Source organism: Tuber melanosporum (assembly GCF_000151645.1).
Source record: "Tuber melanosporum whole genome shotgun sequence assembly, scaffold_135, strain Mel28".
Taxonomy (NCBI): domain Eukaryota; kingdom Fungi; phylum Ascomycota; class Pezizomycetes; order Pezizales; family Tuberaceae; genus Tuber; species Tuber melanosporum.
In genome coordinates this window covers 272733-297620 of record NW_003298792.1, presented here as the reverse complement: position 1 = coordinate 297620, position 24888 = coordinate 272733, and the positions used below count along the sequence as shown (strand labels likewise).

The 24888-nt window shown below is 47.9% G+C and overlaps 2 protein-coding genes; both read left to right on the top strand.

Moving 5' to 3' along the window:
- The first annotated feature begins 385 nt into the window (after window positions 1-385).
- GSTUM_00002549001 (uncharacterized protein) lies at window positions 386-3206 on the top strand. XM_002836215.2 has 4 exons: window positions 386-994; window positions 1046-2690; window positions 2797-2943; window positions 3053-3206. Exons 1-2 carry the CDS (start codon window positions 486-488, stop codon window positions 1539-1541), a joined length of 1005 nt encoding a protein of 334 aa, XP_002836261.1. The 5' UTR covers window positions 386-485; the 3' UTR covers window positions 1542-2690; window positions 2797-2943; window positions 3053-3206.
- A 1327-nt stretch (window positions 3207-4533) lies between these two features.
- On the top strand, window positions 4534-6182 carry GSTUM_00002548001 (uncharacterized protein). XM_002836214.2 has 2 exons: window positions 4534-4897; window positions 4963-6182. The coding sequence occupies exons 1-2, from the start codon at window positions 4839-4841 to the stop codon at window positions 5468-5470; spliced, it is 567 nt and encodes a 188-aa protein (XP_002836260.1). The 5' UTR covers window positions 4534-4838; the 3' UTR covers window positions 5471-6182.
- The last annotated feature ends 18706 nt before the right edge of the window (window positions 6183-24888 follow it).

The window sequence follows — 24888 nt, the reverse complement described above, 5'->3', positions numbered from 1 at the left end:
TAGTTACCTCCAGAGGAAAACATTTAATTTGGTGGATGCGATGCCAGGAATGGTAGGAAAGCTTTGACATCGTCGAGCCCTGTCCGTCTCATCACTTACGTCCACGCCATACTGGTAGTACAAGTACGTTTGACAAGCAGGTTGTTGTTTCCGGCTCATACTGAAAAAATGATTTAATTCAGTAGGTGTGATGCCAGGAGGGGTAAGAAGCTTTGACATCGTGAACCCCTGCCCGTCTCATCGCAACCCCAGTCCGAGTACGGTAACATCCATCGCCAGGGAGGACCATCTCGAATCACGTCCGCAAGGCTGTACGAAGACCTTGCTCGGCTAGCCGCTTTCGTCACACCTTATCCCGCAGCCTTGTTTATCGTCCACAACACCCATCTCTTCGACTCATCCCATCATAGCAGCACAGAAGCTTTCCACGACAGTAACGCCGCAGTAACCACAATAACGATAGCAACTGCAGACGGCCACCAAACATGGCAATGCCCGTTTCCATTGGGGACATCCTCCTCCTCAGCCAAATCGCATACCGTGTCGGGTTAGCTTTCACTTCAGGCAGGAAATCCGCACCGTGCGAATTCAATGAGGTTGAGAGTCAGGTATTCGTGCTCAAAGAGGCTTTGGACATGCTCAAGGAGGAGGTCACGGTCAGCGGTGCTAACCCTGTCACTTCTCCCGAGGCCGACAACGAAGCTGTCGAGTGTCTCGGCGTGATGATTGCTAATTGCCGCACGACACTGGAAGGTCTAGAGAAGATTGTGCAAGAGTACTGCCCTGCCATGGGGGATGGGAGAAAGGCTGGAGCGGTTAGGGCTGAGGATGGTGGGGGAAAGGTAGAACTGCAGAAGAGGAAGTGGAGCAAGAAGCTTAAGGATAATTGGAAGAGGGTAGTTTGGACCACTGGTGATGGGGACCTGAGCACTCTCCGGGAGAAACTAACGCTGCATGTTGCTGCTATCACACTTGTTGTTAGCACTTTACAGAGGTATCCCACGCTTTCAGGTTCTCGACTAGACGTGTCCTAATACCACCATAGCAAAAAGAGCTCTCGCCAGGGCGAGGAAACACAAACAACCCTTGAACGCATACGACTCGACCTGAAAGTCCTCATGGAAAAACCCCCGACAAGCACGAACCCAATCCCGGATATGGAAAAATTAGTCTTGCACCAAACCGGCAATTTCATAAACTACATCCCTGGTGGCAGAGAGGTCGGAAGCATCATCCCGGACAGTGGCTCGCCGCTAGAAACCGGCTCCTCGAAGAAGGGGTACCAGAACAAGCCTATTTTTGAAATATGTCTGGACACCGAGGACGGAGGGTCGAAAGTTATTTGCTCCAGAGCGGCTGTGGGTTTGGGGTGGATGCCTGGCCAGCAGAGCCCAGTTAACAAGAGAGTCAGGACGTTTGTGTGCTTGTGTGCGGTGATAGAGTCGTCAGTGGTTCAGTTTGGTGTTAGGAACGAGGTGCTTGGTCCTCACGGTGATCAATTAGGGGATTTACACTGTTTGTTTTATATCAGCTGGCAGTAACGCTGTCGAGATCAAGTGCTGACGGTGCCCTAGTACTCCCAATGAGCTTCGCAACCAGGCTCTGCGGCCCCAGGAGACAATGGTGGATCTACCCTATCACGTATAGCCAAGCAGGAGGAGCTCATCAAAAAATCACCATTCGAGGAGTTAAGGCGCATCGTTTGTTTCTCTCTCCCGCTACTAGCTATCGGGCTTGGCTAACCAAAGGCCGCAAGATATGTCCAAGTTCGAAAGGAAATTCTTAAACAGGCTGAACATATATGCTACCCGTTACATGATATTCCAAAAAACAACCTCGATGTTTATATATTTCAAGACAGACGAGAAACCTTATCGCGCAGTGTTGCTCGACTGCATAGCGTAGTACCCTTTTTTCTGGCAAACCATAATTTTGCTAAGTATCCTGTAGTGATAACTCGACTTTCCAAAAGCACCTCCGGTCAATAACCTACACCCCCGACGCTAGTACCGCCAATCCCGAACCAGTGGCAACGCAATACGAAGTTGCAGCAGTACAAATATTAAGCTACAAGAGTGTTTCAACAGGATGGCTGCAAGGGGAAGGGGACGTGAAGACCTCGGTCGACTTTTTTGAACATGCCGACAAGGGGGAATTATTAGTATATCTTGCCCCGGCAACCGAGCAACACAGAGTGTATATACACTGTGAGCGTTTTCCTACAAGACTGTCGATCCCGGCTGACACGGAGCAGTCACCCACAACACAGCAGTAGAAGAAGTAGAAGGCATACCCCGCCGAGCACTAATAAAAAATATAAGAGGATTCAGTACACACGGGGAGTCTATAACCGGGAACGTTGAAATAAGACTTTCCCGGCCAGGAGGTAACCTCCCTCACCCGCACACACTCGGCGTAATTGAAATGCCAAACTTAACAACCCCCAGCGGCGAAAAACCTGCGCACAAAACTGGGAGAAATGAAGCAGGAGCTATACATCCAAACCCTCCTCCGCCCACTCCCCCACGAACGGGTTCTGCTACAGATGTACGTCGGCGACGTAATAATATCCTCGCGCAGCATCCTCGACGCCGAAGTCCTCCTCACCAAGGATGAAAAGCCATCAGCGGCAAGCCGAAAACGAATTCTAATTCGTAGCCTAAACGGAAGTTGCTATTATTGTCAAGAAGGTTCTCTCTGTCCCCCCAGGTTGCCATTTTTTTTTTCCTTTCTTTTTCCCTCGCTTCGCATCGGTGGCGTTCCGAGGCTGTAGGGCTGACGATTGTCGAAAAAAAGTGACCTGCGAGGACTCACGATCCGAGTTAATGAGACCGTTGAGTGGAGCTGAGATTGTTGAGATGATCGATCCATGGCGACTAATCGTTTGCGAGTGCGGGGCGTTTACCGAAGGGCAGTCGAGGATTAAGTTTGATTTTCGTGCTCGTAAGTCCTGCCTTCCGCACCTACACTCTATATTGTGTCTCCGACATGAAGCAGAGAGTTGAAATATTTTGTCCGATCCGGTCTGACCAAAACACGAACGGATGCGCAGTGGAACAGAAATTCTCCAATTCGCTCGTAAAATTCACAGGACAAGAAAAGAGTTGATCACGGGGCTCGTCGGAAAGATGAACGGACAAGATCTAGTTTGGCGGATGAATGGAGGGGGTTATGATATATGCTTCTTGAATTAACCCGTTCCCGCAAGAGCAATGTGATTCTTCCGTGCCACTCCTCGACTACTGGAGTACTTGCAGCGCGTATGATATTCACCATGGAGACAGCGCCGTTAATTTACTGGTGCTATCATGAAACTTGCAATATTTGCCGGATATCCGAGAGGCGCAGCTGAATCATGAATGGGTCCGTTGTGATGGGAATTACGAGTTATCACACCGGTTTGGGAATTCCAAATCCACAGATTTCCCGCGCGCACGTGCAAAGCTGAGCCTCCGCTGATAAGTCGCCCAAACGCGGGCTTATTGCGAAGGACCCCGTCGTGCCTGCAATCAAGCGGTGCACAGATGCCGGAAGTGGAAGTAATAATTTGGAGAATGGTATTGTAGGAAGCAGAGACGATGGGGGCAAATGTGATACCCATCATACCAGTCCATGTATGATAGCCTACGGTACTAGGGACACTGTCGTGGAATACACGGTACTGTACCTCTTCCTGCCTTACTCCGCAAACTCTATCATAAACTACCGCATTCACACTGCAGTCCCATCGGATACTATACTACTCGAGTATAGTGCGATAAACAACCATAACTCCACCTCACCCCCCGGCGAGCAAGAGGCAGTGCATCCCAATTCGTCGCTCCTACAGCCACAAAAACCCAATCCCTCCTAAAAATGGTATCATGAAATCACGGCAATGCAAACTCTCGCTCGTTCCCTCACTCCCAGACTCTCGCACGACGGACCGCTGCTAAGCCAACCCCGGCACCGAAGGCCGGAGAGCGATTTATGAAAGAAAAAAACACAGCTGGGAAATTTGTTCCGTGGGTGCGGTACAGTATCGTATCCCACACTAAAAGCATGCTATCCCACCCACATATGGTATACGGTACACCGTACCGTCCAGTCGGTCAGTAAACCCAAGGGCGCGACCCAGAGACAGGCAAACCTGTTCGGGCACCGGTACTAGTTAGCTGATCAGGGAAGGATGACAGCATGAACAAGACTGAATAAGTGCATATATGTGTTCGTATGGATAGATGGGAGTGGGTAGCAGCTGGAAACGCCCTTATCAAACAAGCTTTTCTTTTTTTCACTTGCTTATCGGTGGGATACTTGTACAGTACCGTGCAAAATCATTGTACTGGGTGGAGGAGTGAAATTACCGTATCGCAATGCCCGAGCAGGAGACGTACGCGTCCCTCTCACCAGCCACAGTGTAGAAGTGTGGGCAACTCTGCCCGCATTCGTGAGTTGGGGTTGGGCTTGGGACTAGAGTGGATGCGCTACTCGTACTTGTTTCCACCGTGAGCACTCGAACGCAGCCCTGCCTCACTGCTCTTCCAGCTGGCTGTGGTATCATAACTGAAGCTCCAAACGGGACAGAAGGGACAGGGCTAGTCAGACATGGGCTCTTCGGGGGTGGTGATTGCCGTAAGCATAGCGTGGCTAGGAGGAGGGGAGGACAAGTGGTCCCCGCGAGGGGTTTGTTATAAAGTAGCCCCCCTATCACCACTTTCTCGTGGTCTTTCACATACCCTTTCACTCCTCTACACACTCGCTATCAGCGGTATCTTTTTTCTTGTCAATCCTATCTACCTAACTTTCCTACCCATCAACACTCACTCCAATTCGTTCAAAATTCCACCACTCCAATCATGCAATTCAGATTTCTCATCGTTGCTTTATTGACCGCTAGCGTTGCTCATGCCGCCGAGTATGTTTTCCCTCCTTCCTTAACACGAAGGCATCGAGGACGTGATATCTAATACTTCCTCACAGTCTCATCGACATCAATAACGAGGTTACATCCCGCGCCGGCGCTGCCACCAGCGTAATTGGTGATGTCAACTCGGGCCTCAGCCGGGTCACCGGGGCACCCTCGTCCATCCGTTCATCCATTGGCTCCCGCGTCTCCAGCCTGGTAGGAGACATCACCAACATCGCGTCAATTGCCTCGAAGGCCCAAAGCGAACTGAGCAAGTTCCAGACCTACAGCGGGTACTCCTCCATCGCATCCGGCTTCCAGAGTGCCATCACCGCAGGCCCCGCCGCCGCTAGCAGTTACATCGCCAATCTCCCGTCCAATGTTGACTCCTCTGCTCGCTCTGCACTCGCTTCCGCTCTGAGTGGTGCTGCGGCCGAGGTCGCGTCCAGCGGTACCGAATCATCCCCCAGCAAAACCGGGTCGGCTTCTGCCACCACCTCTCCCAATGCCGCCGGGAAGAATACCCTCGTCGGAAGTGTTCTTGGTGCTGCGGGTGTCCTTGCTGTTGCTTTGGCTTTATAAAAGAAAAACGCGGGTAAATAAAATTACGTGGGCGGTATAATAGCAAGGACTCGGTTATCATCGATTGGGACTTAGTCTTTCTTTTGTGTCCCTTCTTTCATTGTTGTTTTTATAAAAGGTTTTAACTCAATCGCTCTCTGATAGAGCAATACAATATTCGTCTTTCTTCCCCCCCAAGATACCGTACCATTCGAAGTGCTCAACGGTCCGCGACGTGATTGGCGTTCCAGTTCATGGCGTGCGATCATCGATCTCTGGCTGAAAAAAAGCAAAGCGATGAAAAAAGAAAGCGCAAGCCCAGCAATTTGACGTGTTTCTAGGGGGTAACGGGATCTTTGCACAAGTAAAGCTAGTCTGTTTTGCCCGCTGACCAAGTGCTTGTATTCGGGGGGGTCATTAAATAATCGGAAACTCGGGATGATTTGTTCGGAGGATTACCTTGTCCTGCAAGTGATCCAACCTTACAGATATTCGGGAGCTCAGACCAGCCGTTTTGAGGCTACCGTGCTCGTACACTCACTAGAAGCCGCAAGTGAGAATTTACTCGTAGAGCCTACCGTATATAAGTGGAGGGAATTTTCATTCTCGCAACAAACCCGTAGAAAATCGAGTTATTTTCGGCTCTGGCTTACGCCTTCCATTTGTCGTTGCCGTGTTCTCGGGATATTCTTCGTAGCCAATCCAGAGTCGACAATTCCCGGAAATAATTGAAGCATCTGCACAGTGTCTTGAATTTGGATATTTTTAGGCGGGTGATGATCACCCCGAATACCCCTGCCCTTTTGGTAGGGAATGCTGCCGCCCCTCAATCTTCTGCACTTGTGTGTTATCATAATCTACAGCACGGTGCCGAACTTCCGGAGTCGACCCTCACCACGACCAAGTCCAACAACGAACCGGCCCCAACAACTTTAATAAAGTATTGGTCTAGAATAGTAAGAGGGGCGTATGGAGAGAAGGAAAAAAGGTGCAAACATCTACTAATTTATGCCAGGGAGATTCTCTTCTCTATGTGCCACTGCTGTAAGAACTCGAATAAATCCAGTAGACGTGACACGACAGGCGTCCCACGGTTGGCAGGCTAGCTATGACAAGATGTGAGGTGCCATGATACTGTACGAGTGAGTAGGGATAGTCGTCGTACCCCTGGAAGGGGAGGGTCGTTGGAAAAGGTGTGTTTCGCGATCAACGAAGGTATATGGTGATTAGAGCGGACAACCGTAAATTTAATCTCGGAATTAGCCAAGGCGAGGCTTTTTTCTCAAACGACCCATCTACGGTACTCGAGTACTGTACAGTCGCATCTGGCTATAATGAACGGCAAAAACAGGACCCCCAGCGTTCACTATAACCAGGTGTTCACTATAGTAAAGATGACTAAAGGAGTCTTGGCTGTGAGGAGTAATTGTAGGATATCTCAGGAGCGGGGAAGTAATTGTGGGGATGTGATCAATTCATCAACGATACAACTATGTTGCGCGCAAACCAGAAGAACGGCGAGTCCAGTACTTCAGCAGGGCATCCGAGAGGAGGATCAAACAAGAGGAGACGAGGATTGACCATGCTTGAGAAATATGAGATCTGTAAGAAGCGGTTTGAGTCGAAGGAGAATGAGAGGATAAAGCTAGAAGAGTTTGCACGATTATTTCCTGGTATTTATAATTATCATATGAGAGTAGGAAGAAATTACTAAATGAGAATTGTGATATAGATCCGATGACCGGTCTACCAATTTCAAAGTCGACTCTTTCAACTATACTCAAGCAAAGTCAAGACTACCTCAGCATTGATATGAATGCTTCGGATAATTGGAAAAAAAAAACCAGAAAGTAGCAGTTTCCAATTTTAGAAAGCCATATAGTTGAGTGGGTTTACCGCGCTCAGTTAGCGAGAGTAATCACTGCTGATGATGTGATTATAACTATTGCAAAATGGTTTGCTGAGAGCCTATGGATTGGACAGGAGGAGGAAATGGTAGAAGACTATTCACGCTTCGAGTTTTCTGGTGGGTGGTTAGGAGGAATGAAAAACAGGCATGTTTTAGGACGAGTGAAAACTCACGGAAATTTAGTTGTTAATGATCTGGTGGCTTTTGGCATTCCGGTAATGCGTGATAGTATTCGTGAAATACTAAAGGACTTTGCAGTTCGTGACATTTATAACTGTGATGAATTAGCACTCCAGTAAGTATAACATTTATGATATACAATAATAAGAATAATAACAATTGGTATAATTGATACAACATAAGACCTGATACAACAATAGCCCGAAAAAACAACATAGTTCGTGGTTCAAAGAAAAATAAAACTCGCGTTATGGTTATTGTTACAGTCAATAGAGACGGATCTGATAAGCACCTTGCGATGTTGATCAATAAATCCAAAAATCCAATCGCATTTTGACAAGCTAAGATAAATCCAGAAAACCAAACCATAACCTACAAGTACAATGCTAAGGCATGAATGCTGTCTGGTCCTTGGTACGAGTATTTACGAAACTTAAAAGAAATTATGAAGGTTCAAGGTCGCCAAATTGCATTAATTACCAATAATGCACCAATACATCCTCCACCAGAGAGTCCACCTACAGACTATTTGGGACCACCGCCACTGGTACTTGACCATGTCAAGTTAATTTATCTGCCCCCCAATACTACAGCCTGGCTGCAACCTTTAGATGCTAGTATACTTCGATCACTAAAAGCAGGTTATCGACATTGTTTTATACAGCGTATTGTTGATTACTTTGAAGAACATGGAGAATCAGCACCAAACCTTGATGTTTTACAAGTAATTTACATGGTAGCCAATGCATGGGATGAGTTACCTTCTGGTGTGATATTCCACTGTTGGCAGAAAGTTGGATTGGTAGAATCTTTGGATCGTGATCTACACTCATCCTATAATGAGTATATCAGTCATATATGGACAGCAACTCAAGTTTCAATTCTTTCCCTACTTAATACCAGCTGTAACTCTGAACAAGTAAATACCCTTGCTGATAATTTTCTTAATTATGATGAAGATGCTGGGGATGAGGATGCTCATCTAGAGGATGTATCGGTTACGGATGTCGTTCACTATTTGCATCAAAATCCAAGTGACTCATCTGACTTGGAATTCGATATGACTGAAGCTGTACGACCGGAAACAATATCTACCACTTTAGCCAACTCCTACCTTACGGAAATTACCGACTTCTTTGAACATCTTCCAATAAATTCTCTGCAAACAGCTGGTCAGCCCCTTCCGATATCGACAGTCATTCAGCAGCTTTGGGAAATGCAACAGGGCCTTCAACTCTACGACAACTCTAAGAAGAAGCAGACTACCCTTACAAATTGGTTTCAACTAGCAGGATCAGGAAAGGAAAATGAGTCTGTAGGAACTGCCTGTATTCTACCTATTGCCCCTAGCCTATCTCCAACACCGGAACCTCCTACTCAGCTTCTTCGCTTTTCTCCTATAGCTTCAAATCAGATTGAAGATAGCTATCAAGCTCTCAACTCGCCTCTTTATCAACTTCCATTTAGGTACTTGGAATCTCCAACTTCTAGCTCGGCACTACCATCTATTCAAACTATTGAAATGCCCTCAACTCTACCCCCAACAGCACAAATACCTACTGGTACTATACCACTCCGCCTGTCAGCTCAGATGCCCACATCTACACCTCCGACACCCTGACCTCCTCCCCTCCGACACCCTGACCTTGTCACCCCTGACACCTTAAGCTCTACGGCACACAATGGTTGGTGGCTCTGGGGAGATTGAGTGTTGGATATTGATATAGCTGTTGGAATCGTTTGGTCTTTCGGTCTGCTTGGGTGCAAGTGATATTTCTCCCTTATTTCCTTATTTCTTATAGCCGAAATGATTTGTATGTGGCATGATTTTTACTATCCCGGTTCTTTCACTATCTTCTGTTCAGTACACTATAACAGATATTTTCGCTATAGTGAACAAAATATTATGGGATCTGAATTTTCCTGCTCTTGCCGTTCATTATTGCCAGGTATTCACTATGTCAAGGTTCACTATAGCCAGATGCGACTGTAGTGGAAAAGCGGCGAAAAACTACTTGTATGTGACATGGGAACGTCGGTAGTCAGATGGCGTAAAAATCTGAAATGTACTTGGGTGTTGGGGTATCTCGGGCGTGGCAATGAGACCCGATCCCCGCAATTCTTGCACCTATTCCATAGGTACCACAGTACCATACCATAGTAGAGGTACCGTAGTAAATTGCAACTACTCTCTCCAAATACCCTCCAAACACCCTCCAAACACCCTCCAAACACTGCATAAATATCGTGACATGAAGCAAAAGGGAATAGGTGAACAATACCCACAGGGTATCCAGCACAGTGAAACGATCTGTGATGAACGCATCAAGGTAACAAACTTACGAGAAGCTGAGTAGAGTTGGACCAAGATTGCAAACTATCTATATATCGATAGGCGAACCTGTGAGAAGGTAAACAAGGATGTACATATAAATGTCACAGTAACTAGCAGGTGGAAAGATTTATCAATGGGTTCAGGAGACAGGTATACCTTCAAACCGATACCGGACGGGTTATCCACCTATATTTGATGATGCCAAGAAGCAATGACTGGAAACCTTTATTACACATGATACAAGAACTTTCAAGATGTCACAAACTGGATGGTGACAACACAGATTGAAGAGGTGGAATAAAGGTTTCCACATGACTTGCACTTGTACGTCATTGGTATTTATCATTATGCATTAACTCACAATTGTGAGTCAGGTGATGTTATGACTTCTGCAGGTGACTCATACTTATGAGTCACAAGTCTCACACATGTGATGCATTTAGCGTACATGACTTACTATAAGGTTGATGATTGGTTTAAGTATGTTACACAGTTGACTCATGATTGTAAGTCATAGGATATAGTGATGGAAAGATATGAGTCACTCAGGGTTAGGTTTAGGTGAGGTGTCTGTATAAATAGTGAGGTTCAGGAACCTCCGGTACACCACGCTCTGTCACTCCTATTTTTCTCCCACATAGTTTGGCAACATCACGTCAACTATCGTGGGCCCCCCTTAGTCCCCTCTGCCCCCTCGATGGTTCCTGCCTAGGAGCACGGTTAACTCCTCCATCCTCTCCCGCTTTGGCCTCGCTCGTCTCTTGTCTGCTTGATGGGGGAGTTACTGGGCTCGCCCAGTAGTCCTGTCTTGTTAATAGGGGCTCGCTAAGCTTTAGCATGGTCAGCTTCCTCTCTTCGCTTCCTGGCGGTACTGGCAGTGGTGGATGTCCTTCTCCCCACTTGCACGATCTCCATTGGGGAACACCTCGGCTAGTAATTTTGGGGTCTGTCTCCGGGTGAGATTTGGCCATATCCTCCTAGTCGCTCGGTTCAAGTCTGGTTGCCTTCCTCACCTTGCCCTTCCACCTTCATACCGCTGGTAGGATCCCTTCCACTAAGTGACGCTATCTCTCGGAGAACAAGGTACTACATGCGAGACGTGGTAATATGGTGATAGGAGGGTTGGTTGAGTCAGCACTGGGGCCTTTGGCCCTTTCTCCCATTTTCTCTGCGGTCGCGTCGGCTGGTACCCAACTACTGTCGGCTGGTACCCTACTACCTCTCCCTCTTTTGCTGCTTCGGGCAGCCCCTTCGGCCCTTCCAGATGGACAGCTTAGGGCTCATGTTCTGCCAATACCACCTGTTTACAGTGGGCGCTCTTGCATTTCAGTTTCTCCTGCTTGTGACCGTGGGCTATATGCCCAAGACATACCTTTATGTCACCTATACGGCCCACCTATTCGTTTTTTCGACTTTATGGCCAAGGCCTGGCCCTTGGTTTGTCCCAAGCGAGCAGCACGGGTTGAGTTGGTATCTGGTTGTTGAAGGCGAAGGATTGGTTTCGGCCTTTGGTTTGGGGGTACACTGGTTTGGGTTTTCTTCTGTTAAGTGGGGTGTGTACTGTCGGGATGTGGGTTTTTCCTTGCTTTGAAGGATCGATTTTTGGGCTTTCTGTCTTTACCGTTTGTAGATAGCCGTGTGGGAGACTTGCGGGGGAGTTTTTTAAACCAAGGACTGGTTGGGTATTGGTAACTCTAGGAGAGACCCCTTCGCGCTCAAGTTCTGGGACCTTAGGGTTGGCCACCTGGCTGCTGGTGTTAGCCTTTCTGGGGTCACAGTTTTTCTTCTGGCTGCTTGAAAACAAGGCGGGATGGAGGTGTGGGTCTACATGGCGAAAGATGATATGACCTGCGGCCTTACTTTCATTAAAACGGATAAATAAATAAGATTCTAAAAAAAAAAAAAAAAAAACCTCCCGTACAAGGTCAAGGAAGTACGGATCCTCTCAGCCCGGTTCCTCGTTCAAGACGAGGAGATTCCCCTCTCCAAGGCAAACACCTCATGTATCGTCATGGTCGCGCCCTGGGATATGGACAAGATGGTAGGGAGGACAGTCCTCTACGCCTCACGTTGCCGGATTGAACGAGCCTTCTCCACCAACAAATTCACTCAATGCAAGAACTGCTGGGATTACGGCTACCAAGCACCCAGATGCAAGACCGACCACCCAGTCTGCCCAATATGTGCCCTCAGCCATACAAAGGTGACCCACCCCTGCCAGAACCTGACATGCCCCAATGGTGGCAATCTCCAACCAGTGGCCTACTGTTGCCCCACCTCCGTCCCCTTCTGTACCAATTGCTCCTCAGCCTACCCTGCCTTCGATCAGTCAGGCACACAATGTCCTAAGCCCCCTCTCCTGCCCACCTCCGAGTCTGCTCCCCCAGGGGAAGAAGAGATGGATACACAGGACGATGGAGGAGAGGGTCCTTCCTTAAGACTTGGAAGTGTCTTCCCAGTCCCCAGTACTCCATCACGCCCCCAAGGAACCGACCCCTCCTGTATCCAGGAGGACGTTACTCCCACTCCAGTCCCCAAACCACCAGCACATTCGTCCCGTTAATGCGCGACAACAGCTCTATTCCCCCTCCTTTCCCGGTTTCTACTACTCCTCTGCAGAGCACTAGCTCTTTTTCCCTCATTCAACATAACTGTATGAGTAGCGGGAATGTGTTTCTCTCACTCTTTAATGCTTTGGTCGCTTTGCCCTCCCCTCCTGTACTTGTTGCCCTTCAAGACCCTCCTTTTTTCGTGGAAAACTGCCACAGTTCGCTGGCTTCAAGTCCCTTTCTCCCCCAATGGCTATAGGAGAGAAGCTACTGGTGGCAGTCTTTGTGTTACGTTCCTTTTGTGATGTTGTTTCTCTGGTTCCTGTGTTTTTTGACAACCCTGCCCTGATGGCAGTAGATGTCTACACACCGTCTGGCTTGTTTGACTCCTCCCATGAGAGATTTTGTCTGGTTAATCTTTATTCTCTCTGGATGTCAGTGTCGCTCTACCGCTCTGTTTCTCCAGAGGAAGCTTACCCTGTTCTCGACTTCCCCACTCTAGTGGTTGGCGATTTGAATATCCACCACCTTCAATGGGATCCCGACCGGCTGCTACGGAAAGGGGAAATCCAAACCTCCATCCCGTACGCAGATCTATCACCAGAACAGTGTTTCTCCCTCCTAAATATTCCATAAGTTTTTAGTCGATTCTCACTAGGCCAACACCATGCGCCATTGGTGCTTGATTTCGCGTTTGCCAATCAGCACCTTGCGCCTTTCATGGAAACGTGGGATGCGTCTCTCCGGTCTACCAGGTCGGACCATGTCCCGATATCCATAACGTTCACGTCTCCACTTCTCTCCCCCTATCAGCTTACGTCTCATTGGAAAGCTACCGACTGGACCAAGGTCCTAGAAGACCTCAGCTGCCTCACGATTTCGCCGCCCCCGCCAGTCCCGACTCAGCAAGCACTTAGTACGTGGCTAGACATCAACCTTGGCAGGATTCAGTTAGTCCTGACCAGGCATACACCATTAAAAAAGCCCTCCACAACATCGAAGCCATGGTGGTCTGACACCCTGTCTGACTTGAGGAAAGTTCACTATTCTCATGCCCGAGAGGCCCTTACATCCCCTTCCAATGGAGCTCGAACCTCTGCTCGCTTGGCCAACAATGCCTATTTTAAGGCTATCAAGAAGGCTAAGAAGGAGCACTGGTCATGTTTTCTTGAGAGTGCTACCCCTCAAAATGTGTGGATGGCCAAGAGGTTTGCATTCGGAAAATCCCTAGAGCCCTTCCTGTTCCTTCCACAGGCAACCTCACTAATCGAGTTGAACGACACCCTTCTTTCTCACTTCTTCCCTCCAAGGCCTGCGGATTTTTGCCCACCTATTCTCAGGGCCTTCACGGATGCACCCCCTCTTTTGGAGGCAGTGATAGCAGCGGCTCTCAGCAAGTCCTCTTCCTCCACGGCTCCTGGTCCTGACCTTTTTCCATAACCCGTGTGAAAGAAGGTAATATATCCCGTCCCTCTCTACTGGTTGAGCTTCTCTCTCCACTGGTCTCGTTCGGTTTCCACCCAGCATCGCTCAAGATAGGGAATGGTGTGGTACTAGACAAACCAGCCAAGACCTCTTATGACACTCCTGCTTCCTTCCGGATAATTGTCCTCCTTGAAACGGTCTCCAAGATATTTGAGAGGATAATAGCAAACCGCCTCTCACCCCGGGCTAGATCGCTTGGCCTGCTCCACCGCCATCAATGTGGCTCCCTACCAGGGCTTAGCACCTTGAATGCCTGCGCAACTCTGGCTCATGAAGTGCAAACGCTTCAACGTCCCCAGTTGGTTGCATCCACCTTGTTCCTTGATATCAAGGGAGAATTTGACAATGTCTCCTCGAACAACCTCTTCAATATGCTGCGATCAAAGGGCATACCTCCATACATCTGCTCCTGGGTTAGGTCCTTCTTGACAGGAAGGCAGTGCCGCCTTATCTTCCAGGGATCGCCCAGGGTGTTCAAACCAGTTCAGGTTGGAATCCCACAAGGCTCACCGATATCACCTCTTTTGTTTGTCATCTATGTCTCGTCCCTCCACTTCCCGGTACCGTGTAGGTTGATCCTGTCTTATGTGGACTACTTCGCGGTGACTGTTACCTCCAGCTCCTACAGGAGGAATGTCTAACGCCTCCAGCATCTAGTTAAAATGTTGACCCAAAGGGGCAGGCATCTTGGGGTCTCCTTCTCTGCACCCAAAACTGAACTCATGCACTGGAGGATGCCCAGACAAAGGGACCTCGCATCCAATCTTCTCATCGTTATTGATGGACTCCTTTTCCGCTCCTCAGGGGTGGTCCATTGGCTCGGTCATTGGTTTGAGCTGGCCTCTTGCTCCCTCCGGTAGGCTACCAACACCCACTTCTCAAAACGTCTTGCACTTGCCCAAGGTGCCTTCTCCATGCTCAAGAGGCTATCGGGTCCAAGTAAGGGGCTCACCTCCTTCCTCTGCCACAGGCTAGCATCCTCCCTCCTCGCACCCATGCTCCTCTTTGGTGCAGACCTGTTCTCACTCTCATCTACCATGACAGACCATCTTGCTGTCTTTTGGAGACAGGTCCAGCGATGGGTGACCAACTGTTTCTCAGAGACACCTACCGGCATCCTCACATGTGAGTCGGCCCTCCCACCGATACAATACCTTATTGAACATGGTCAGCATCTTGCAGCACTGAGGATGGTTTGCCTCCCCACAGAGAGAAATCCGGACACAGCATGACTGCACAGCTCATTCCCTGCAACCACTAGTTACTGCTCCCCGGGGGACCACCGTGTCCTAACAATGGGGCTTGTGCCGGACTACAGGCCCCTAAATTGGAAAACACCCAAGCCGTCATCTCCGGTACGGAGGCACCTCCCACTTGATGCAATAGCCCACCATGTGAGCAAGCTGGTTGGTTATCTCTCTCGTGTACCTCCAGCATCACCTGCCCTCCTCCCTGAGCCCCTGCCCCTCGTGGACACTGGCATCTCCCCATTCCCAGCCCTCAAGAGAGGTTGCCATCAGTTTCTCTGCAATGTGTGGACCAAACAATACCGACCACCACCCCGATACGCTTACAAGCCCTCGCTGCCGCCCCACCTCTTCATAGGATTGGGCAAGTTCATGGCGGGCAGAATCCACCAGATGAGGTCAGAAAAAAGCTATCTGGCCGCCCACCACTACTGGAGAGACCCGGATGCCCTGGACATGTGCCCCTACTGCGAGGAGGAGCCTGAGTCTTTCCATCACGCCATTCTCGAATCCCCCTCCTACAGCAGAGCCAGAGACGCCCACCTCCTGGTGGTTGAGTGCCTTGACGAAGGGAAACCTATCTGGACATCACTGGAACTGCTTTACAGCCTATCCGCATACATGGCCGCAACCTTGGTTGGCTTTCCCCTGGACATGCCTGCACTTAGATATCCCCTCCTCGGGGCCCGAACACTTGAGAGCCCTGCTTCCTCACTTGGTTCCTCGTCCTCGGCCTAGGCCAGTGGCGAGAGCACGTTCCGTTAGTTTGCATACTGGTAGGATTTCCTTGCATTTAGATTGAATGGTTCCCTTTATAGTTAGCAGTTTATGCGCTTTACGATATGGGTTATTTGCGCTTGTTAGGAGCACTAGTTTGGTTTCTTTTATTTTGGTTTGATTTGGGATTCAGGTTTTGTTTACGCCATAGCTACCGCTGCATACAAGTTCTTGTACCTAAACAATGAATACATGATGATAAAAAAAAAAAGAAAAAAAAGAAAAAAAAAGAACCTCTGGTACAACACCCTCCGTCACTCCTATTTTCCTCCCACATAGTTTGGCAACACCATGTCAACTGTCGTGGGCCCCCCACTCCCCTCTGCCCCCTCGATGGTTCCTGCCTAGGGGCACAGGTAATCCTTCCATCCTCTTCCGCTTTGGCCTCGCTTGTCTCTTGTCTGCTTGATGGGGGAGTTATCTGGGCTCGCCCAGTAGTCCCGTCTTGCTAATAGGGGCTCGCTTAGCTTGGGCACAGTCGGATTCCTCTATTCGTTTCCTGACGCTACTGGCAGTGGTAGACGTCCTTCTCCCCACTTGCATGATCCCCGTTGGGGCACGCCTCGGCTAGTAACTTCGGGGTCTGTCTCGCGGTGAGATCTGGACATACCCTCCTAGTCGCTCGGTTCAAGTGTGGTTGCCTTCCTCACCTAGCCCTTCCACTTTCCTACTGCTGGTGGGATCCCTTCCACTAAGTGATGATATCTCTTGGAGAACAAGGGACTACACGAGAGACGCGGTAATACGGCGACAGGTTGGTTGGTTGGGTCAGCACTCGGGCTTTTGGCCCTTCCTCCCTTTTTTTCTTCAGTCGTGTCGGCTGGTACCCTATTACCTCTCCCTCTTTTGCTGCTTCAGGCAGCCCCTTCGGCCCTCCCAGACAGAAGGCATGGGGCTCTCGTTCTGCCAATACCTCCTGCTTACAGTGGTCACTCTTTTCTTTCCGTTTCTCCTGCTTGCAACTGTGGGCTATATGTACAAGATGTACGTTTATGTCACCTATACGGTACACCTATTCTTATTTTCAACTTCACGGGCGAAGCCTGGCCCTGAGTTTGTCCCAAACAAGGGGCACGGGTTGGGTTTGTATCTGGTTGTTCTAGGCGAGGGATTGGTTTCGGCATTTAGTTTGGGGTTAGTCTGGTTTGGGTTTTCTTCTGTTCGGTAGGGGGTATACTGTCGGGATGGGGGTTTTTCCTTGCTTTAAAGGATGGCTTTCTGGGCTTTCTGTCTTTACCGTTTGTAGATAGCCGTGTGGGAGACTTGTGGGGGAGCTTTTTAAACCGAGGACTGGTTGGGTCTCGGTAGCTCTAGGAGAGACCCCTCCACGCTCCAGTCGTGGGACCTTAGGGTTGGGCACCTGGCTGCTGGTGTTAGCCTTTTTGATGTCAGGGTTTTTCTTCAGGCTGCTTGAGAACAAGGCGGGGAGGAAGTGCGGGTCTACATGACGAAAGCTGATATGACCCCCGGGCTTACTTTCATTAAAACGGATAAATAAATAAGATTATAAGAAAAAAAAAAAGAAAAAAAAGAAAGAAAAAAAAGAACCTCTGGTACAAGTGTGGGCAAGCTTGTCGGTCATCTTTCTTGGGTCCCACCAGTGTCGCCTGCCCTCCTCCCTGAGTATTTGCCCCCTGTGGCCCCTGGCAACCCTCCTTTTCCAGCCCTCAAGAAAGGCTGTCGTCAGTTCCTCCTGAACACTTGGACCAAACAATACCCACCTCCACCCCGATACGACTACTCGCCCACTCTGGTACCTTACCCCTTCATCGGCTTTGGGAAATTCATAGCGGGCAGGATCTACTAGATGAGGTCTGGAAAGAGCTACCTGGCTGGCCACCACTCATGGAGAGACCCAGATGCCCTCGACACGTGCCCCTACTGCGAGGAGGAGCCTGAGTCCTTCCACCAAGCTATTCTTGAATGCCCCTTGCATAAGAGAGCCAGAGACACACCTCCTGGGAGTCGAGTACCTTGACGAAGGGGAACCCATCTGGACGTCGCTGGAACTGCATCACGGCCTATCTGCCTACATAGCTGCCACCTTGGTTGGCTTCCCCCCGGAAATACCTGTACTTAGACACCCCCCCTCCTGGGACCGAACGGTTGTGAGCCCCTCTTCCTCACTTGGTTCCTCGCCCTCGGCCTAAGCCGTTGGTGAAAGCATACTCCTTTAGTTTCCTTACTTGTAGGATTTCTTTATGCTTAGTTTGAATGTTTCCCTTTATAGTTAGCTGTTTATGCGGTTTGCGATATTGGTTGTTCGCACTTATTGGAGGTAATAGTTTGGTTTCCGTTGTTTTTGTTTGCTTTGAGATTAAGGTTTTGTTTACGCCATAGCTACAGCTGCATGCGAGTTCTTGCACCTAAACAATGAAGATATGATTATAAAAAAAACAAAATAAAAAAAAATAAAAAAAAAAAGAACCTCCAGTACAAGCCCCTTGACGGTGGGGCTTACGCCGGGCTATAGGCTCCTGAATTGGAAAACTCCTGAGCCATCACCTCCGGTACGGAGACATCACTCACTTAATGTAATAGCCTACCACGTGGGCAAGCTTGTTGGTCATCTCTCTCGTATCCCTCCGGCATCACCTGCCCTCCTCCTTCAGCCCTTGCCCCCTGTGGCCCCTGGTGACCCCCCGTTCCAAGCCCACAAGAGAGGTTGCCATCAGCTTCTCCTAAACGGGTGGTCCAAACAGTACCCACCACCATCCCGATATGCCTACTTGCCCTTGCTGTCGCCCCACCCCTTCATAGGATTGTGGAACTTCATAGTAGGCAAAATCCAACAGATGTGGTCAGGAAAGAGCTACCTGGGAGCCCACTGCTCCTGGAGAGACCTGGATGCCCTGGACACGTGCCCCTACTGCGAGGAGGAGCATGAGTGTTTCCACCACACCATTCTCATCTGCCCCTACTAAGATAGAGCTCGAGATGCCCACCTCTCAGGGGTCAAGTGCCTGGAAGAAGGGGAACCCATCTGGACATCACCGGAGCTGCTTCACGGCTTAGCCGCCTACATCTCCGCCAATTTGGTGGGCTTCCCCCTGGACATGCCTGCGTGCAGAGATCCCTTCTCCAGAGTCCGACATGTCGCGCGCCCCACCTCCCCACTCAGCCAATTACCCTCAGTTTGAGCCGTGGAGCGAAAAGTGTAATGTCTTCGCAAGGAGCTAATCACAGTACCAGTAACATATATGATAGTTGCCAGGTAGCCTGCTCTTCCTGAGAGGAGGCGAGAGCTGAGAAATAAAGGAGGCTTCCAGGGTGTACTGAGGAACAAAGAAGTAACCGTTCAACCAAGCATATTGTAATACTGTCTGTCGAAGTCTGCCTTTTCTATTGTTGAAACAGGCTGTCTTTAAATACACAAATCTGGTAATGTCTAGCATGAACGAAACTAATCAAAGGTATCAATCGATACACTTTGGTAAAACTTCTTAAGTATCAAAGAGATACTTAAAACAAAACATAAAACAAAAACCAAGTATCAAACGATACTTAAAACCAACCAAGTATCAAAGCGATACTTAAAACAAACCAAGTATCAAAGCGATACTTATAACAAAACATCAAACAAAACCAATAACCGAGTACCCGCACGGGTTACATTCCCCAAAACAAAACAACTGTTTAAACGCTCAAAACCTAATAATCATCAAAAGCGGAGTCTGAGAAAATAATGGCTTCAGTTTCCGCTAAAAACACTTCATCGTAAGTGTCACACTAGGGACAAGAGAAAACTCGAAGGAAACACTTAGACTCCAAGAAATGTAAATCACAGTAGTCACAAATACCAGATTCATGCTGTACATCAAATCAAGCATGATCGCAAACAGGATAGTAATCTATCCAGAGGATTTCGAAGTAGTCTTCAAGTTGGATAACATCGCGGTTCAACAACAGTCCAACAATCAGTTGTCGCAGCCTCACATTGAGTTCCACATAGTTTGACATTGTTATGGTATTCGGATGGTGACTGGTGATCAGATCTGGTTGTTGAGAGCCTGCTCTATAGCTTGATTTTCATCATCGCTACTCTCGAATTCCGACTCCAAGTATGGTGCCCAAAACCCATCTCTAGCTTCGAGTTCTGCATGCCATCGCTCAGTTTCTAGCATCGTTGGTATCCAGCAGATAGTGATGTAATTGATGGTTTGAGGGAGGGATTCGTTTGGTATATTGTCATTCCACTATTCATTCACCATATTCATAGCATGCTCTAGTCCTTCTAGTCATTACCAGCTGGTTTCGCTCGTTGGATATCATTTCCATTTGACTAGGAACTGATCATTTCCATGCCGAAGGCGGTGGTCTCTGATATTTTCAACTTCCCATTCATCTTTCTTGTCAATGATGATAGGTGCAGGTTGAGAGTAGATTCTTCCAGGGAACTTGGAATCATCATTTGGGTGGAATCGCTTGATGGCAGAGGCGTGGAAAACGCCAGTATCGCGGTGGTACATGCGCCCATCCATCTGGACTGTCTAGCTTTCTGTGTGCTCGTCAAAAGATAAGACTTTGAAGGGTCCTCACCATCGGGGTTGTAATTTCTTACCGTGTCCAACATTGGTAATGAACATGTTTCCATGTACTATGAGCATATCATCTGGTGGAAAAGGGACAGGTTTGCGTTATCGCTTCAGAGCAGTCGTGGTGCTTCGGAATAGGGCAGGTTTGATAGCTTGGAAGGCATCATTCCGAATTGCTTGATGACGGTTTAGGTGGTCATCGGAGGTAGGGATGGAGGAGTTCTTGAATACGGTTGTAAGTAGGAGAGGGTATTGACGGCCGAAGATTACCTTGTATGAAGACATTCTCAAGGTATCTGAAAATCCGGCATTTATATATGCGGCCAGTTCAACGAGGGCTGGCTCCCAGTTGGTTTGCCGTTCATTGATCATGTTTCTAATTCCAGTCTTGACTTCGCGGATTTTTGGCTCTGCCAGGCCATTAGTCTCATAATAACCAGGGGCAGCCATAATGTGGTAGATTCCGAGGGAGGTCAAGGTTTGCTTCCAGAATGTGGTGGTGAAACAGGGATCAGCATCACTGACAATAGATAAGGGGTATACATGTGGGGTGAATAGGTATCGTTGGAGGTTATTCCAGATGTCCTTGGAGGAATCGGTAACCTCCATTGGTATGAGCCATATGTATCCAGAAAGTCGATCCACAGCTACCAAGATGGTGTCATATCCGGCGGATTTGTTGAATGGTCCAGCGAAATCGATGGCATAGGATTCGAATATTTCACATGGTAGTTGCAGGGTCTGCGCTTTGTCTTCTGGTTGTTGTGTTCGCTCCTTATTTGCCTGGCAGAGTTCGCATTGTTTGATGAAATCGGGGAAGTCCTTTTGCATCTCAGGCCAGTAAACATATTCTGAGGCATATCAGAGGTTGCGATCCGTACTATGGTGTCCTTTGTTGTAGGTTTCGGTAATAACATATTCCCTAATAGTCATTCCATTGAATATATGGCCTTTCGGGAGTATAGGCACTGTTCACCATAATGGGTGCTGGTAGAGACCATTCCATTGGATATGTTGTACGTGGCGAGGTCTCCATGCCTGGAGCTATCCATGGCTTTGAAGTAAATCGGGTCATGGCGATAACCTGCTATTATTTGGCTCCGGAAAGATGAGGTTAATTCTTCTGTAGTTCATCGAACATCTCGTTCATCTTCAATGAGAGATCCTCTTGTTGGTTTGATAGTGGCTTTCTCTTCTTCAAAGGTTTCATAGAGTTGTCAGCGATGCTCGGGAATAGTAGGAGATATGACCGAAACAATTCTTTCATTGTTGTATACTCGTAAGGGTCTACCATATAGCAGTCGTGAATCAATTACAGGAGGAGAGGATGGTATGGATGACTGTGGGGGGTGTAAGTAGGATATTGCATCCACGTAGGCTGCTGCTTGATCGAGTTCTTCAAGACTTTGGTATCGCGTTGGGACAGGATTAAGGGTATGAGGAGGTTGGGTTGATCCATCTTCCTCAATCATCTCTTCTGCTCCTTCTGCGGTGTCGACGATGGTGTTTTTAGAATCCTCAGCAGACATATAGTACGGTCGCTGGTATCTATTGCCAAAATTAATCTCAGTCTAGTGAAAAGGGCAGGTGTCGTGATAACAGTGGGACCAGTGGAGTCTGCTTTGTTCAACCTCGTGAGGAGGTGCGTTGCGGAGGGTGCAATTGTCTTTCCATTCTTCATCAATGTCCTTTCCTCGTTCAGTTCCAGCAGTGCTGTATATGGTGTAAGAGAAAAGATTGGAGGGAGTGGTAGAGCTTGCAGTAGCCATTGATGGTTCTTGTTCATAGGAGGTGTCATCAGAGCTGTCTTCGCTTTTTCTTGTGTGGTCATGAACAAGAGGAGGGTTTGTGAGTTCTTGGTTCTCATATAGGCGGGAGAGAGCGTCAGCTAAATAGTTCGTTCTTCCAGGGGCATAGATGATTTTTGCATTGTATTTGCTGATCTCCCCTATCCATCTTGTTCTTCTCCTTCCAAGTACTCTTTCTGTTTTAAGATTAGTGAGAGGTTGGTGGTCGGTAACAATGGTGAAGGTATTGCCTATCAGGATATGGTTGAAGGCAGTGAGAGCATCAATCACAGCAAGGGCTTCCTTGTCTGTTGTTCTATAGTTCATTTGTGAATTAGTGAACTTCCTGCTGTGTAATGCCGCCAGTCTTGCCGTTTCATGGGAGGCTCCTTGTCTAACCCGTGTTCCAACTCCTACATCTGACGCGTCAGTAATCAACCATATCTGGTCTCTTTTACTATAGTCAATAGGTCGTATAACATTGGAATTTTTGATCAATTCCTTGATGTTGGTAAATGCATGGTCATGAGTGTGGGTCCAGACAAATTCTGCATTGCTGGTAAGGTCTGTGAGTGGTGCTGTCACAGTGGCGTGGTGTGGTAGGAACTGGGAGATATAGTTAACTAATCCTAGGAATCACATGAGCTCCTTCTGATTCCGGGGTGTTGTCCATTCTGGTAAACAAGATATTTTTCCAGTGGCTGCATGTATCCCTTCATCATCTATCATATGTCCTATGATATCGAACTTATCCGCACATAGAATTGATTTGTTTCTGCTAGCATAGAATTTAGCTTCCCTTAGCTTGGTACAAACCAAACCTATATGGTAGGCATGTTCTATTTTGGTGTTTGAGAAAATGAGAATATCATCAATGTAAACCCGAACAAAATGATGGATGTATTCACTTAGGAGGTTTTCCATAATTTGCATAAATGTAGCGGGCACATTCATATCAACTTACAACATAACTCCGCTAATGAAACTTCTGAAGGGTGTTTTGAAGCTGTTGTAGCGTTCAGATTATGGGTCTAACCTTGTTTGGAAGTAGACATCGTTTAGGTCAATCTTGCTTTGAAATCTAGGCCGTCTAACTGCATTTAGGATCTGGGTTTGGTTTGGGATAGCGGAGCTGTCCATAACCTTGGTTTCATTCCGTAGTTTGAGGTCAACAAAGGGGCGGATTCCTTTGCCATCTGTTTTGGGTTGAACAAATATGGACACGGCACTTGGGGCTTCTACTCGGTAGATAACTCCTCTTCTTTGTTGTTGGTTGATCCAGTCACATAGTGGACCTTTTTATACATCAGGGATAGAGTAGGTGGGTTAGTTCTTAAGATTAGAGAGGTCTCAGAGGCGAATGTGATGATTCACTTCTCTCATAGGCGGTAGCTCTTTCGATATCTGAACCCAGAATACATCAGACTATTCATCCAATAGGCGTTAGGTAGTTGCTTCACACATTGCAGCTCGGTACTCTCCGCCTGTTGGTTTGCATGTGACTCTGACCTTCTGATCTGGGAAATCAATGGTTGAGTCCCAACACCTGATTATAGCTTTGGGGCGGTTCAGGAATGGCATTCCTATTAGGGCATCGTATTTGGCTAGGCTTCCAACCAGCATTTCCTGGGGAGGTAGGATGGCAGAGCCAAGTTGAATACTCGCACTACAGGTTGCATGGCTTGTGGATCGTGATCTCTTTGCTGCCATATTGACTGGTATGGGTTGGTTGAGGTCTCGAGTTGGGAGTCCATGGACAGAAATAAAGGCATTGCTGATCATGTCTCTTCCGATCGCACCAGTATCGAAAAGGACTCGAGCCTTCTTGCCATGGATAAGAATACTACCTTCCAGAGCGGTGTGTGCCTTGAATGTAGCCGGAGGCCGGACACTGTTACACTCTACATCGATATATCTCATATGAATCTCCTCATATTCGCTGGATTGGGCATCATTACTATCATTCTCAATATTGTTGGCCGATGCTTCTTGCTTAATCACTTTTCCTTTCCCTTTCTTCGTAGGGCAGTTTTTTGCCATGTGTCCTGTTTTTCCACATTCAAAACATTCTCCTTTCTGTCGTCTCGATTCTTTGAAGGATTTAGTTTTCTTCTTGAAAACCTGTGGGGTATCGTCTTCAGTGTTGCAGGAGGGTTTGTGTCATGGTTGGCTATTTCTACTGGAAGATGTCTGTATTTTATATGCCTTGGTCTTATAGAGAATGGTGTCCTTCCATTCTACTCTTACAATTATTATTGCAACGTCGTCGTCGTCTTCCTCAAGAGGTTCTACCTCTCGTCAGAGGGTAGGATGCATAGTATCATAGAATCATCGTTTAAGGATGTACTTGGAAATGCTTTCTTTTTTTATTCGGTCCTGATACATTAGTAGATCTGTAGCTATATCTGTAATCCTTTTGACATGCATTCTATTAACTTGCTGGAGCTGGTTGAATTTGTTGTACAGGAAGTTGTTGGTAATAGAGGATTGGAATCATTCTTTCAGATAATCAAGGACTGTTGATCCTCTTAATCTCACATTTCCACTGTAATTCTTATAGCATTTGTGCTATGCGTCGGTTGCCTTTCCTTCGCAGAATGACTCAATGTATAGTCCAGTTGTAGCGTCTTCCACA